Source organism: Pseudopodoces humilis, chromosome 27 (genome assembly GCF_049639895.1).
Source record: "Pseudopodoces humilis isolate 2021_Gansu_Grassland_sample_001 chromosome 27, ASM4963989v1, whole genome shotgun sequence".
Lineage (NCBI taxonomy): Eukaryota > Metazoa > Chordata > Aves > Passeriformes > Paridae > Pseudopodoces > Pseudopodoces humilis.
The window spans coordinates 3911588-3925615 of NC_142226.1; the positions used below are offsets into that span (position 1 = coordinate 3911588).

At 48.0% G+C, this 14028-nt stretch overlaps 1 protein-coding gene across 3 annotated transcripts in view; it reads left to right on the plus strand.

Moving 5' to 3' along the window:
- Positions 1-14028, plus strand: part of CSMD2 (CUB and Sushi multiple domains 2) — a 294243-nt gene that overhangs the window by 68109 nt on the left and 212106 nt on the right. For all 3 annotated transcript variants that reach the window (XM_088067354.1, XM_088067353.1, XM_088067355.1), the window contains exon 4: positions 964-1076. In XM_088067354.1, the coding sequence (XP_087923480.1) occupies positions 964-1076 (113 nt within the window). The remainder of the gene's footprint in view (positions 1-963; positions 1077-14028) is intronic.

The window sequence follows — 14028 nt, forward strand, 5'->3', positions numbered from 1 at the left end:
TCCTGAGAATTCCTGCAGTGCAGCTCCCAGACTCTGTCATACAGCAATTCCATGGCTGTGGGCTTGGATTTTTACCTCAGGGAGGAGGTGAGAACCATCCCAGCCTTTGCTGTGGTGCATTTTGGATCTGTCCCCACATTAAACCCCCATCCTTGGCCTTGTGCTGAACTGGGTGAGGATGGGGAGGATTCCTAGAAACTTCCAGCCTTATCCACCACCAGACTGCAGAGCAAACACTCTGGAGGCACCACACTGAAGGCTTTCATTCGTTGCTAACATCCATTTTTCACCTGCTTTTGTGTTCAGTCTAGTGCAGTTTGTAGAACGCTTCAGTCAGATTTTTACTCCAGGGTTCTCAAAACATTTTTAGCATTGCTGAACGATGCCCTGGGCTCACTCAGCACCCCAAAATCTCTGTCCCATGGCATGGATGAGGTGGGTTCTGCTCCAGCATCCCAAGGCTGGGTTTGTGGAGTGCCCCAGGGCAGGTGTTGGTGACCAAGGTGTGAAGCAGGACAGGAGCAGTGAAGAACCACAGGAGTGGAGAAAACCTGTGAAAAACAGTGCAGAATTCCAGGAGCAGTTCCTGTGGCCAGGCAGGAGGTGGGAAAAGCTCAGGATTTGTTGCTCTCAGGCAGTCCCAGGTGTCCTGCAGCTCTGAGCACCTTCTCCTGGAGCGGGATAGGATCTGCCCCACTCCTGGCTTTTTGCAGGGCAGTGGTGAGTGTGACCTTGTGTGGGTTTTTCCTGGTGAGTGTGACCTTGTGTGGGTTTTTCCTGGTGAGTGTGACCTTGTGTGGGTTTTTCCTGGTGAGTGTGACCTTGTGTGGGTTTTTCCTGGTGAGTGTGACCTTGTGTGGGTTTTTCCTGGTGAGTGTGACCTTGTGTGGGTTTTTCCTGGTGAGTGTGACCTTGCTGTGGGTTTTTCCTGGTGAGTGTGACCTTGTGTGGGTTTTTTTGCAGGCTGACAGGATTCCAGCTGCCTGCTCCCATCGTCAGTACTGGCCTCGTGCTGTCCCTGTGGCTCGTCAGTGACTACGCCGTGAGTGCCCAAGGCTTCCAGGCCAGCTATGAGGGTGAGTCCAGGAGGGGCTGGAATTACACCTGAATTCGGCTTGGGAGGTGGGAAACTGAGCTGCAGAGTCTGTACCAAGATCTAAGCATCTCTGCCTTGTTGTTGTGTAATTTAATTTATTTTTTTTTCAGCATTTAAATTGCTGCTTCCTTCCAGAATGTCTTTTTTTTTCATTAAAAGTGTACTCTGGATGAATTCCCTGGAATGTCTGGGAGGGTGGGTAATGTGAGGTTGACAGTGGGATTTCCAGGAGCAGTGTGTCCAGGAGATTTGAATTACTGCACTTTTCTTACATTCTCTTCACCCATTTGTTATTTTGCATTTTCCTTACTCCTGCCTCCCCAAGTCCTGAATTCAGCCCTGGGTTTGCTGCCATAAATGATGCCCAGTGGCTGTGGGGGTGAAAGACTGTGTGTGAAGGCTGCAAACCCTCAAATACTCTGGGGCAGTGGAACCCTCAGATATCTGGAAAAAGCTGTTTCCTAGTGGAAGTCAGGTCATGATGTTCCATGCTGCTGCTGGGGGAATGACAAATTAACCATGTTAAAATGCAGCTTACACGGCTGTTGATTACTGAACCTAAAATGTTGTTCAGCTCCCCATAAGTTTTTGGTTTTTTTTTTTTATTTTTTATTTTTTATTTTTTTTGCTGGAGTCCTTAAAATTATCATTAAGGCTGAGAACTTGTTGGTAATGAGTCCAACCAGCCAATTACCCCGGACATTCAGCCAGGGAAATGCCTTCATTGAGGTGGAGCCTTGCAGCATTTCATGCTCTTACCAATTAAATTCTGCTCAAATCCCCTCTAATTTCGGGAGAAATTCTCTAATTCTCTGCTGTGCCTCACGGCACTGCCAGGGTTTTGTGGGTGCTGAAGCAATCAGAGCTCACAGGGGCTCAGTGGGGACACAGCTTTGTCCCAAGATTGTCCCACTGGTCCCCAAAAGGTCAGAGAGCAGCTCTGGCTGTTCCCAGGGCTTGGCTACACTGGGGAGGCTGTGGGGGCTGGCAGGACAGGTGAGCATGTCAGGACAGGTGAGGATGGCAGGACAGGTGGAGCTTTTGGGGTAGGTGAAGATGTCAGGACAGGTGGAGCTTTTGGAACAGGTGAGGATGTCTGGACAGGTGAAGCTTTTGGGACAGGTAAAGCTTTTGGGACAGGTGAGGATGGGACAGGTGAGGATGTTGGGACAGGTGAAGCTTTTGGGACAGGTAAAGCTTTTGGGACAGGTGAGGATGGGACAGGTGAGGATGTTGGGATAGGTGAGGATGTCAGGACAGGTGAGGATGTTGGGATAGGTGAGGATGTCAGAACAGGTGAGGATGTTGGGATAGGTGAAGCTTTTGGGACAGGTGAGGATGTTGGGACAGGTGAGGATGTTGGGACAGGTGAGGATGATGGCACAGGTAAGGATGTTGGGACAGGTGAGGATGTTGGGAGAGGTGAGGATGTCAGGACAGGTGAGGCTTTTGGGATAGGTGAGGATGTCAGGACAGGTGAGCTCAGCATCTGTTGGGAGGAAAGGCAAATCCATTTGCAAAACTGCTTTTTCCACCCCAAAATTTTCGCAATTTGTTTCAGATTTGCCCATTTGCAACCCCTCTGCTGGAACATCTGTCGGTCTCTGTGTGAGACCACGTCACTCCCAAATCCTGGGACAGAGGACACGCAGCTGCTGTTGCACTTTCTTGACATTTCCAGTTCATTTTTTGGCATTTACACACAGCTCCTTGTACACTTTGTAATGTTTTTTTATTACCTTGATGCCGCAGGAAATCTTGTACAAAGGCTCGAGCCAGGGCTGCCCTTTAGTCACACACATCTGAAATGATCTGGAGTTTATTTGACTGGTGATTAGAAGGCTTTCAAGGCTGTAACCGAGGGGGAAAATAAATGTATTTAAAATTTAACCTGAGCCAGAGTGACAGAGAGCGTTGGCATAAATCAGGGCTTTATTTTGAGGGCGGGAGAGGGGTTTATTGCTGCAAGTGCCACCCTGAGCCTGCCCCAAAGCAAATTATTCGAGTTTTGGGTGTTAACTAAGGCTAAAGGAGGTGATAAATGCAGTTTGGATGCACGCTGGAATACTACTTCAGTTCTTGGGAATGTGTGACTCAGGGAAGAGCCCAGTGACACGATAATTCCCGTTTTAAGGCAGAGCAGTGCATCAGAGTCCCGCAGTAAATGGCTCTGGTGTGATCTGCCATCAAAGCCTGCTCATTATTCTCCTCCTCCCTCGGAGCGATCGTTGGGAAATGCACCAAAAGAAACAGAATTTTAAAATTGGGAACAAACGCTCTCAGGAACTTTTTTTTTGTTTTAAAAAAAGGACAGGAAGAAAGTAGGGTTGGAGGCATCAAAGAGGCACAGAAACAGTTGCAGTGATGTCTGCTCTGCCCCGAGCTGCTGGGCATGCATCAGCTGAGGCTGCTGTCACCAGCGAACATCTTCCTGATAAACGGGAGGGCAGCATGAGATCCCTCGGCAGGGATGGCTGAGACAGGACACAGCCATGTCCTGGTATTCCAGGGATGTGTCCTGGTATTCCAGGGATGTGTCCTGGTATTCCTGGGATGTCCTGGCATTCCCAGGGTGTGTGCTGTGCATTCCCAGGGTGTGTGCTGTGCATTCCCAGGGTGTGTGCTGTGCATTCCCAGGGTGTGTGCTGTGCATTCCCAGGGTGTGTGCTGCCATTCCCGGGGTGTGTCCTGCCATTCCCGGGGTGTGTCCTGCCATTCCCGGGATGTGTCCTGCCATTCCCGGGGTGTGTCCTGCCATTCCCGGGATGTGTCCTGCCATTCCCGGGATGTGTCCTGCCATTCCCGGGGTGTGTCCTGCCATTCCCGGGGTGTGTCCTGCCATTCCCGGGATGTGTCCTGGCATTCCCGGGGTGTGTCCTGCCATTCCCGGGGTGTGTCCTGCCATTCCCGGGATGTGTCCTGGCATTCCCGGGGTGTGTGCTGCCATTCCCGGGGTGTGTCCTGCCATTCCCGGGGTGTGTCCTGCCATTCCCGGGGTGTGTGCTGCCATTCCCAGGATGTGTGCTGCCATTCCCGGGGTGTGTCCTGCCATTCCCGGGGTGTGTCCTGCCATTCCCGGGGTGTGTGCTGGGCATTCCCGGGGTGTGTCCTGCCATTCCCGGGGTGTGTGCTGCCATTCCCGGGATGTGTGCTGCCATTCCCGGGGTGTGTGCTGCCATTCCCGGGGTGTGTCCTGGGCATTCCCGGGGTGTGTCCTGGGCATTCCCAGGGTGTGTCCTGCCATTCCCAGGGTGTGTGCTGCCATTCCCGGGGTGTGTGCTGGGCATTCCCGGGGTGTGTCCTGGGCATTCCCAGGGTGTGTCCTGCCATTCCCAGGGTGTGTGCTGCCATTCCCGGGGTGTGTGCTGGGCATTCCCGGGGTGTGTCCTGCCATTCCCGGGGTGTGTGCTGCCATTCCCGGGGTGTGTCCTGCCATTCCCGGGTGTGTCCTGCCATTCCCGGGGTGTGTCCTGCCATTCCCGGGGTGTGTGCTGGCATTCCCGGGGTGTGTCCTGCCATTCCCGGGGTGTGTCCTGCCATTCCCAGGGTGTGTGCTGGCATTCCCACTATCCCAGCACGAATAGCTCAACTGGTGCAGGGACAGGCTGGGCAGGGCTGCAGATCTGTGAAAAGCCATTGTCCCTGTGAGAATCCCGGTGTGAACCTGATTTTCTCGGAGCCTGAGGGAATTGCAAGCTGTCAGTGGCAGATCTGTTCCCAAGAGAAAGTTTCTTGGGAGATCTTGCACTCAAGAAGAACATTTGTAAATCATCTTGCTTTCTCAAAGCAGTTCTGCAGAACTGTAAATAGCGAGTTTTTCTCTTGTCCCACCGATGGGACAAGAGGTGGTGTTCCCTTCCCCAGTCATAGTGTGAGACCCTATAAAAGCTGAAAAGTTCAGAGAATAAAGACCCCTTTTCCTGACAACTCCTGGTGTGTGCTGTGAAGCCACACTAACACATCGTGTCCAACAGTGACATCCCCGCTTGGAAAAGCCCTCCAGGATCATCCAAGCTGAGCCACCCCCACCTTGTCCCCAGCCCAGAGCACTCAGTGCTACATCCAGCCCTTCCCTGGATACCTCCGGAGCTGGGGACACCAAACCTCCCTGGGCAGCTCCAGTACCGCCCTTTCCATGGGGAAATTCCTCCTGATACCCACCCTGAGCCTCCCCTGGCCCAGCCTGAGGCCGTTCCCTCTCCTCCTGTCCCTGTTCCTGGGAGCAGAGCCCGACCCCCCTGGCTGTCCCCTCCTGGCAGGAATTGTAAGGACAGTGTGGAGCTCCTGGAGGAGCAGAAGGGCAGAACAAGCTCCAGGATTTGCTCCTGAGATTCTCTGGAAGAGCTCCAGGAAGAGAAATCAGGAGTTGTTGTGTGGCTTGAAAATCTGGGAATGACCCACCCTGGTTGTCCCCTCCTGCCAGGAATTGTAGGGACAATGTGGAGCTCCTGGAGAAGCAAAAGGAGCTCCTGGAAGAGCAGAAGGAGGTCCTGACACTGCAGAGCTCCAGCTCCTGGTGCCAGAGGTTCACTGGGATTTGAGGAATAACAGCTCCAGCGCTGCTGTTTTTCCTTCTCCACCCTGTGGTTTTGGGACTTCACTCTGTTCCTGTGCTGGAGGATCTTCCTTAATCCTCTTTTCCTCACTGTGTGACTTCCTCACCTCTCTCCATTTCCCCAGCAGCTCATTCCTGTCTACTCTCACTGCCTGGCTCTCCCTGCTCCCCATCTCCCTCTGTCTGCTGGGATTCCCTCCAGATCCCAAATCCCAGCGCAGAGCTGGGAAGAGGCAGGGATTTGGTGCTCACAGCTCTGCAGGGTGGGAAAAGACAAAGGCTGGTGCTGCCAGGGCTGCAGAGCTGTGAGGTGAAGGCCCCAGGGGTTTGGTGTCTCTCCCCAGATGTGGCACAGCTGGTTCTGCACCACCTCACCCTGCAGAGATCACAGTTTCCAAGTGACCCAAAAAGCTCAGGATATTCCTTGTGGTGGGAATTCTTGTTCCTGGGGGGCACACAGAGCTGCTGTGGAGCTTGAAGAGCTGGGAATGGACCCCCCCAAAATCCCCTCTGGGGAGAGGAGGGGAGGAGAGGAGAGAGGAGAGAGGAGAGAGGAGAGAGGAGAGAGGAGAGAGGAGAGAGGAGAGAGGGGAGAGGGGAGAGGGGAGAGGGGAGAGGAGAGGAGAGGGGAGAGGGAGAGGAGAGGAGAGGAGAGGAGGGAGAGGAGAGGAGAGGAGAGAGGAGAGAGGAGAGAGGAGAGAGGAGAGAGGAGAGGAGAGGAGAGGAGAGGAGAGGAGAGGAGAGGAGAGGAGAGGAGAGGAGAGGAGAGGAGAGGAGAGGGATTTAGATCAGCACAAATCACTGGGTTTAGTGGCAGGTGTGGCAAAAGAGCCCAGGGCAGCCATGGTGGGACCACTGGGAGTGAAAATCTGTCAGCTTTTTCTTGGGGAATTAGGAGAACAGAGAATTTCATTTTCATTTCAATAAAATGCTTTGATCTCAAGGTAATTTTTTTACTTACGAGCTTCTAGGAAACACCAGCAGTTCAGGGAGCTCCATTTCAGCACGTCTCGTTTAGAAAATATTTAAATTAAATGCTTTCGTGCTTTTAGCATCTCTAAATTTGTTTTCTTTCCCCATTTACTGTCCCTTGAATTCAACATGATTTCCTAATTAGCCCTGCTCACCCTCAGACTGGTGGATTTTTCCTTCTTTTCTCACTAAATGATTCTTCTCCCAGCCCCAACCCAGCTGTGGAGTCCTGAATTTCTTTTCAGCTGCAGAATTTTGGAGCCAGTTATAAATAATCTCAGTTAAATTTGACTGGGACGTGAATCTTGACAGCCTCATCTGGTGAAAAATTTTCCTAAAAATGTAGAAATGTCTGTATTTTGCTTGCCTTGGAAGATGTGTGAGGCTGGACTGCAAAGGGAATTAATTCCTCTCCTTGCTGCCTCACACCTGAGGAATTCACTCAGAGCTGAGTTAAATCAGGCAAGTCTGGGACATTGAGAGGAAAAGTGATACAAATTCCAAAGAAATTATAAAGCAGGGGATGCAAAGCAGGTGCTTTATTTGTTCACTAATGAAGGGATAAAAGAAGATTAAATTATTAAAGTAAATTCAATTACTATGAAATCACCACCTCTGGGTGCTATGTTAGACCAGAGGGTAACAAACAAAAAGGGATTTAAGGATATATTTACACAATCACAGAACTGTTTGGGTTAGAAAAGACTTCCCAAATCCAACCTTCAGCACCCCCATCTTGTCAAGCAGAGCATGGGGCTGTATTTTCATTTATATCCTTGTCAGGGCACAATTTATCAATCTATTTGTAGAAGAGGGATATAAATATATCTATAAAAAAGGAAAATATTTACATATATATATATTTATATGTAAATATAGAGGAAAAATATATTTTAAAGGGATACAAAGGGATGGAGATAAAAACAAATATGAAAAAATTAATAAAGAGTATTTTAAATATAAATAGATACAAAATACACTTATATTTAAGTAAAATGTAAAAGTAGAGGGATGCAATAATGTTGGATGCTAGTTTTTTAGGAATACCCAGCTATGGAACTTAGAATTTTAATTTTAGGGTGGGGTTTTTTTGGTGTGGATGTTTTCTCCCCCAGAAGCCAAGTTCAGTGGGAATTCCTGGAGGGACCCAGGGCCCTTTTTTAAAGAGATACAAGGGAATATAAAAACAGCAAGTGACTATTTTAAATATCTATAAATATAAATACATGAATATTGAAGTAAAATATAAAAGAAGAGGGATGCAATAACCTTGAATGCTTTTTTTTAAGGAACCTTCTTTTTTGTAACTTAGAATTTTAATTTTAGGGTGGGGTTTTTGTTGGTGGTCTGGATTTTTCCTCCCCAAAAGCCAAGTTCAGTGGGAATTCCTGGAGGGAGCCAAGGCTCTGAGGAATCCCTGAGGAATTCCAGTCCTGGAATTCCTTCCCAAGACACAGAATCCTCTCTGCAAACACTCGGGGCTGATGGAAAAGGAACAATTAGGGCTGCAGTGCCACTGAAATCCCAAGGGAAGCAGCCCCGAGGAGCTGGAGCTGTTTGGAGATAAATACTCAGCTCTTGCTCAGGCACAGGCAGCTCATTCTTCACAGGCTCTTTGTGGAGTTGTGCAAACAGATGGAGAAAATGCAATTAAATGCTGCTTCCCGTCCCTCTCGGAGCGTTCCTGGCTCTGGGATTTGTTGGGATGCTGCTGCACTTCTCCTTTTCCCCAGCTGGTGTTTGGCTTTGTGGCCCCTGGTGCTCTGCTGATGGATCAGTTTGAGTTCTTGTTGGCTTTGGAAGCTCAATAATCGAGATTTTTCTCTAAAAGCTGCCCAAATGGGCTTCTGGGTTTGATAGACTGACACCGTCCGTGGAGGAGGAAAATCCAAGCCAAACAAAGCCAAACCAAACTAAAAACCACAAACACAAATAAACTAAAGTCCCACAGACCCAAATAAACAAAAAACCACAAAACCAAACAAATTAAAAACACACAAAAGACACTAAAGACCCACAAAACAAACCAGCCAAAAAATCTACAAAAACAAAACAAATAACCCACAAACCAAACAAATTAAAAACCACAAACTCAAACTAAAGAGACACAAACCAAAAACCCCACAAACCCAAATACACTAAAAACCAGAAACCCAAATAAACCAAAAACCACAAACCAAACAAACAAAAAAGACACAAAACCAACCAAATTAAAATCCGTGAAACCCAAGCAAATGAAATCCCCACAAACCCAAACAAAAAATGCAAACTGAAGAACACACAAAGCCAAACAAAACCCTCACAAAAGCAAACATTCTGCTGTGGATATTGAGGGCATGTTCCAAATTTCCAGGTATTAATAAAGTGCTAAACGCAGAATGAGCTGGGAATGCTGATGGAGGCTTCCCATTTGGAATCCTGGAATAGTTTGGGTTGGAAGAGACCTCAAAATTCATCTCATTCCACCTCCCTGCCATGGGCAGGGCACCTTCCACCATCCCAGCTTGCTCCAACCTGGCCTTGGACATTCCCAGGGATCCAGGGGCAGCCACAGCTTCTCTGGGAATTCCATCCCAGCCTCTCCCCACCCTTCCAGGAAGGAATTTCATCCCAACATCTGACTAGAACTTTCCCTCCTTTTATCAGCCTTCAACAATTTTATTGCTCCCAAGTTCCTCCTGAGTTTCAGGGGCTGTCTGGGCTGGGGCAGTGTCAGGTGGAGCTGTCTGACATCCTGTGGTGTTTGGAAAGTGAGGAAATGATCCCTGAATATCCACACTGGATCTTCCCTGTCCCTATTCCTGAGCAGAGAGCTTTGCTCAGTTAAGAAAATAAAGTTTGTAGCCCCTCACAGCTTGTGGTGATAAAGCCATGAAGAGCAGCAGGTCATAAAATCCTGAATTCTGGGATGGGCTGGCACAGAGTCTTTAATTTGCTTTTTTTCTGCAATGTATCAGTCCCTGGATTCCATGGAAAACCAGGAGATCAGGGCAGGACTATCAATACTATTGAGTGGCAGGGTTGTTTTACACAGGGCAGTGTCTGCAAGAGATGGATAATTAGATTTCATGCATAGCCCTGCATTGATTCTGTCCCAGTTAAGTGTTTTCCACCTCAAGTAAAAAAATTCGGCTGGCAACAGGTTTGCCTTGAACAGGTTTTTCATGGGGAATTTTTTCCATGTCCCTGTTTGCAACCTGCAGCTCCTGGTCCATTTCCATGTGCCATGGATGGGAAGTGAGGGATTTGGCACAAATGTTCCCTGTCAGTGACGAGTGTGGAGTGCTGGATGGGAATCTGGAGGGAGAAATAGCACCTGGTTGGTCAAAATCCATCACCTGCGCTTTTTATCCCAAATTAACCCGAATCCCTGCCAGTGCTTCGGGTCTGTGCCAGCACTGGGACAACTGGTGTTGGCCTGGCAGTGAATAAATACCTTGGTTTGGGTCAAAAATACCCAAAAACGCCTCCTTCAGCATTTAGACAGGAGTTGCTGTTTCCTGGACAACTTCCAGAGCACAGAAACCAACCTGAGAGATCCAAAGCTGCCTTTTAAATCCTGATTTGCTGTTTATTTCCACTTTGCTCTGGAACAAAAAGGACCGGACAGAGCTGGAATTGTTCTGATCACAAGCACATTTCAGCCAGTGCCATTCCAGCCTTGGAAGGGGAGGGAATGGCAAATTGGGAATGGCAGGGGTGATGCAGTTATTTTTGCCAGCCTTGGCAGGAGCTCTGCAAGTGCTGCTCCATCGTGTCCAATAAATTTTGGGATGTAAAATCCAGCAGACGAGCCAGGTGTCTGCCCTGTGCAGTGTTGATGAGCTTGGGGCTGCAGCAGGTGCTCAGGCACTCATAAAGCAAAAACCTTGATTAGAGGGTGAAGAAATAAATGGAAATTTAGCTGTGCTGGCTGCTGGATTTCCCTGGGAATTTGTGAGTCTTGTTCATGAACCTGCACCTCCGTAGGTGGGAAAAGGGACAGAAAGCAGAAATAGGGCTGTTCCCTGAGCTCGGTTCTGGATCCAAGAGCTTTCCATGAGTTCCCAAGCTCAAATATCCATGGGATTCCTGCAGGAGCTGCAGCTGAGCGAGGGGAAACACCTTAAAAGCTCCATTTTCATGGATTTTCCTGCCTGTGCCTCTCCTGTGGGATGGGGTGAGCCTGTGACCCTCAGCTGGTGTAAACCAGGTGATTCCAAAGGATCCTCTTGATAGAGTCCCTTCCTCCCAGAGAATTCCTCAGGGTGGGAAGCTCAGCTGGAGCGTGTGGATTTTGGGGAGGATCCAGTGGATTTCCTGAGGTGCAGGACTGGCCCTTGGGTGGCTGAGCTGGTGCTGCAGCTCCTCAGGGCACTGCTCGTTCCCAGGAGCTTGTGGAGTTGGTTCTGGAGTGCTGGAGTGCTGAGTGGGATTTTTGGAGCTGTTGAATCCTGGAGTCCCTGCCCTGGCAGTGATCAGGAGTCACTGGGGGATTCCTATCCTGGACACTGGGCTTTGGTAGATGTGATGCTGCCATTCCTTCTGCTGTCCCTGAGTGTTCCCATTGCTCCAGCAAGGGCAGAGGGAAAACTCCCACTGAAATCTGTGTAGTTTTGGGAAATCCTTCCTGCTTTTCCCCTCCCAGTCGTGCCCAGTGGAGCCACATTCCAGGGGCAGATGATTTTCTCTCCATCAGGATCCCAGACTACCCTAGCTCCCCGGGGAAGGAAGAGTCAAACCTTCCTGGTCTATTTTCCTTTTTAGCCACACAAAAGATTTTTATTACTTCAATGAGCTCCCAGCCAGTCTGCCTTAATATCTCACTAATTGATTTTAAGGCTTGGAAGCAGCAGAGCTAATTAGCATTTGCTGACTCAGCCCCAAGCCCCCCTTCCCTCCCCGCAGAGGATGGAGCAGATATCGACCCACGTTTGCTGCAGCCCTAAATGAAGTGGAGGAAATATTAAGTGTCTCTTATTGACGTGTGATTTGCATATGCAAATGAGCCCAATCAGCGCTGGAGAGAGGCTGTGCTAATGCTCTGCAAATAGGAGCCTCTATTAAAGCATTTAAGCAAACGTCAAGTGACACTTGCTGGGCTCAACATTGCAGTGAAGGAGGTGCCGCTCCTGGTGAGGGAGGAGAGGGAAAAGCAGGGCAGGAACCACTGAGGGGTCTGTGGAGCTGGAATTTGGCCCATTTTGGTGTTTGAATTTGGCCACTTTGGTGCTTGAATTTGGCTCATTTTGGTGCTTGAATTTGGCCCATTTTGATGTTTGAATTTGGCCACTTTGGTGCTTGAATTTGGCCCATTTTGGTGTTTGAATTTGGCCACTTTGGTGCTTGAATTTGGCCCATTTTGGTGTTTGAATTTGGCCACTTTGGTGCTTGAATTTGGCTCATTTTGATGTTTGAATTTGGCCACTTTGGTGCTTGAATTTGGCCCATTTTGGTGTTTGAATTTGGCCACTTTGGTGCTTGAATTTGGCCCATTTTGGTGTTTGAATTTGGCCACTTTGGTGCTTGAATTTGGCCCATTTTGGTGTTTGAATTTGGCCATTTTGGTGCTTGAATTTGGCTCATTTTGGTGTTTGAATTTGGCCATTTTGGTATTTGAATTTGGCCATTTTGGTGTTTGAATTTGGCCACTTTGGTGTTTGAATTTGGCCACTTTGGTGCTTGAATTTGGCTCATTTTGGTGTTTGAATTTGGCCATTTTGGTATTTGAATTTGGCTCATTTTGGTGTTTGAATTTGGCCATTTCGGTGTTTGAATTTGGCCATTTTGGTGCTTGAATTTGGCCACTTTGGTGCTTGAATTTGGCCATTTTGGTGCTTGAATTTGGCTCATTTTGGTGTTTGAATTTGGCCATTTTGGTGTTTGAATTTGGCCACTTTGGTGTTTGAATTTGGCTCATTTTGGTGTTTGAATTTGGCCACTTTGGTGTTTGAATTTGGCCATTTTGGTGGCATTTGGCAGCAGAGCGCTCATTGTCCTTGAATCACAGAATCATAAAATATCCTGGGTTGGACCCACAAAAAATCATCCAAGTGCAGCTCCTGGACACCCCAAAAATGCCACCTTTGTTGTCCAAACCCTTCTTGGGCAACACTTGCCAGAGCTGGGGGTTCTGGATGTGGCTGGACAGGAGGGGAGTTGGACACTCCTTGGGGTGATCCCTCTGCAGCCATTTATTTCCTGCTGATGTCCTTCTTTTTTCGTGTTTATGGGATGGGTGGTTTTAACCTGCCAGGCATGAGCACACCCCGAGAGAAGTCAGCTTTAGCTGTCCCTTTTTGCAGAGGAAACAACAAATTTTGGGACAGGAAATGGGAGAAGCTCAACCCGGGAGAGAGGAACTGGCTCCAGTGGTGAGCACAGCACATCAGCAGGGAAATAAAAGCTCAGGATTCCCATTTTAAAAGCCCAGAATTCAGATTTTTTAGAGCACAGAATTGAGGTTTTCAAAGCCCAAAATTCAGGCTCCCAAAACCCACAGTTCAGATTTTCAGGGCCCACAATCCAGATTGCCAAAGCCCAGAATTCAGATTTTTAGAGAACGGAATTCATATTTTCAAAGCCCACAGTCCAGACTGCCAAAGCCCAGAATTCAGGTTCCCAAAGCCCACAATGAGGTTTTCAAAGCCCACAATTCAGATTTTCAAGGCCCACAATTCAGATTTTCAAAGCCCACAGTTCAGATTTTCAGACCCTACAGGATTTCAGTTGATTTGGAAGACAAAGTGACCCAAACCCTCCTTACCCCTGGCTGGGATTAGAAGACAAATCAGGGAATTCTAAACGTGAACAGGAACTCTGCAATTTTTGAGAATTAATTCTCCACTAGTATTAGTATTAGTGTTAGTGTTAGTATTAGTATTAGTGTTAGTGTTAGTATTAGTATTAGTATTAGTATTAGTATTAGTATTAGTATTAGTATTAGTATTATTTTCCACACCTTGGAAAAGACATTTTTTTGCTATTGGTGCTGGTAAAATCCAGTCTGAAATAAGAGGAAACCAAACAACTCCAAATAAATTGAAAAGCTGAACTAAACATGCCATAATTATTCAGTTATTTCATCTTCCAATAATTTCAGTGACCAAATGAAAAACTCATCAATATCAGGAAAATTTCATGCAAACACCGTTCCCTCCCCAGTTTTGTGCAGAAAACTGCAACAGGTCCCAATCTGTTCCTGCAAATTGGCTTTTCCACATTCCCCTTTGTGCTGGGAGTGTTTAATCCCTAATGATCGCCTCCTAATTCTTAATTTTTTTTTACTGCAAGAACTTTAATTACTGAAGAGTGCTTAATTAGCAGATGTGGAGGGCTGATAGGAACGATGCCCACTTGAAAGAGAAAAAAATTGAGCCTCTCCTGAAAGGGAATTTGGAGTATCCTGAACCTTCCAACAGCAAAT